General features: G+C 40.7%; 1 protein-coding gene across 1 annotated transcript in view; it reads left to right on the top strand.

Annotated features, from left to right (window-relative positions):
- The window catches only part of rars2 (arginyl-tRNA synthetase 2, mitochondrial), a 25,415-nt gene that overhangs the window by 19,977 nt on the left and 2,879 nt on the right, over window positions 1-2,559 (top strand). Inside the window, exons 15-17 of the mRNA XM_016469293.1 lie at window positions 132-319; window positions 728-823; window positions 2,440-2,514. Of these exons, the coding sequence (XP_016324779.1) occupies window positions 132-319; window positions 728-823; window positions 2,440-2,514 (359 nt within the window). The remainder of the gene's footprint in view (window positions 1-131; window positions 320-727; window positions 824-2,439; window positions 2,515-2,559) is intronic.

Here is a 2,559-nt window from a genome sequence, read left to right as displayed (position 1 = left end):
ACACACACACACACACACACACACACACACACACACACACACACACACACACACACACCAGTTCCTCTGTGAACACAAGCCTGACCGACTGCATTGGTGTAATTTATTGTCATGTGATCGGTCATGCTTGATTACCTGTTGATATTGGTGACGTTCAGACTGTCATTGTGTTTTATAGCGTGCTGATGTTTATCAAATGTGTTTGTCAGGACTTCAGAGGGCCGCTGATGTCTGACTATAAGTTTGATTGGGACAAAGTCCTGCAGGCTCACGGGGACACAGGTGTGTTTCTGCAGTACACACACGCCCGACTCTGCAGGTACACATACACACACACAAAGAGTGTAAAACTACTAAAGTGGCTCGTTTTATGATGTTCAAACATTTATAATCCGCCTCTCTGGAGTCTGTGCTTCTTATTGAACGATATCTCCGTCTAATGACTCCAAACTGTATAATGGATCGTTGTGTCAGTCAGCTAGTTTCATCTCTCTAAAGTTTTCTCACTTAAAATTAAAAATGTGCTGAGAATGAACTCGCCCTCAGGCCATCCAAGAAGAGTTTGTTTCTTCATCAGATTTGTAGAAATGTAGCATTGCATCAGCGTCTCAGCAGTGGATGCGCTGCAGTGAATGGGTGCCGTCAGAATGAGAGTCCTGGCTCAGACTGTGGATGATCTGCTCATGAGTGTTTTCAGGCGTGTAGATGTTCATGTTTGTGTTCACAGTTTGCTGAGAAGACATGCGAGTGAGACGCACTCCTGCTGTGACGTCTCTCCTCTGGTGGACAGCAGAAGCGTCTCGGTTCTCCAGCACCTGCTCAGGTGAGCTTCACCTTCATCACACATATTTCTCATGGTCTGTCAGCGCTGGATCTCAGTGACGCTGCACACAGAGAGCTGTTTGTATCGGTATGGACACTGAGTTGTGTTTGTTTGAGGGCTTTAGGGTTTGCTTTATCTCCTCTGATGTGACACATGCTGTCACTCCACAGAGCTGCTCGATTCTGATTGGCTGACAGACGTTCTAATGCGTGCAGGAATTTTCCAGGAAAATGCACGGCTGTGAATTAGTTGCATTACAGTTCCGTATCGCTGCGCCAAATCATTTCAGTTACTTCCTTACAGGTCCTTACAGCTGACGACAGCAAATGAAACAAAACTTTTCTTAATCATTTCACTTATATATATATATATATATATATATATATATATACATACAAATATGCAAAAATGCAAAGATAAGCTACTTTTAAATCTGAAAGTAAACGCCAGTAGGTGACAGTCTTAATGAGTGAGTCATTGAGTCGTTCATTCATACGATTCGTTCAGACACTGATTCATTCAAGAATGAAGAAAGTGCTTGTCTTTATGAATGGACCGCTGAATCATTGACTGTGTGATGCTCAGAGATGCGCGACTGTCCTGCTGGGATCTTTGTTTGGAGCTACTTTAACCAAATCAAGCAAAAACATTGACAGTAGTGTACTAAAATATAAGTCACTTAATATTAACTACTTGTTTGAACTAAAATCAGTGTCAAATTTACAGTCGTGCTGGTTTTCAGGGAGAGCTGCACTCTTGGTCGTGACATTTTTACGCAGTATGTTTCTTCTGTGTGCAGTTGTTCTTGCCAGGTATGTGGTATAAATATATAAAAGTATAAATTAAATAAAAGCCACCAGAATACAGGAAATGGCAGTCACATTTATTTCTACTCCAGTAAAAAGAAACCTCTCTCTCTCTGATAACGGCATATAAAATGATGTTTTGGAATTTGCAACGGAGGCTTATGATGAGATGCATGAGTCCAACACAAGATGGAAAGCTGAGAAATGTCTTGAGATGTGGTATAATGCGCTCCTCTTTACTACCGCAGTTGTGTTGTTTTTCTGATTCAGTGGCCCATCATTAGTTATTCATTACTTGTCCCAGTGCAGAGCTGTTAGGAGTGGACGACTGAGATTGACCAGTGCTGTTTTTATGATTAATAACAATCATGTTTAAATCTATGATGACCAGCATGCAGTTTCTTGATACAATTATGAATAATCATGTCAACAATTTATTTGAACATTTAAGCAAAATAAATGTAAAATTAAAATGTATTATTAAAATTTAATTAAAATTATTATTACGGTTTTTCCATATACGTAGTAAGGTTTCACAGAATAAAACAGAGCAAATAAAGTGTAATGATATTAATAAAAACAGTATTCTTCCACCAAACAATGTAGCTCCTCAGAAACAGTTGTGGTTGCTACAAAGTGGTTGCCGAGCAACAGACAAATGTAAACAAAGGTGTATGTTACTTTGTAGAGTCATTTACAACAGCTTTAAACGCGGCTCAGCCAATCAGAATCAAGGACCGGGACTCTCCGCTTTATAATTTGTGATTGAAGCATAGTGACGTGTGACACTCGTGTGCTGATGGTTTGCAGATATGATGAAGTGCTGCTTCAGTCGGCGAATGAGCTGCAGCCCCGACACCTGGTCATCTTCCTCATGACTCTCAGGTACAGACACGTGTCTCTCTCGCTCACAGCTGCAGATACTTGACG

The sequence above is a fragment of the Sinocyclocheilus anshuiensis genome, unplaced genomic scaffold, assembly GCF_001515605.1.
Source record: "Sinocyclocheilus anshuiensis isolate Anshui unplaced genomic scaffold, SAMN03320099.WGS_v1.1 scaffold1431, whole genome shotgun sequence".
In the NCBI taxonomy this organism is placed as follows: Eukaryota; Metazoa; Chordata; class Actinopteri; order Cypriniformes; family Cyprinidae; genus Sinocyclocheilus; species Sinocyclocheilus anshuiensis.
The sequence above is the reverse complement of the archived record's forward strand: the minus strand, read 5'-3'. Positions and strand labels throughout refer to the sequence as shown.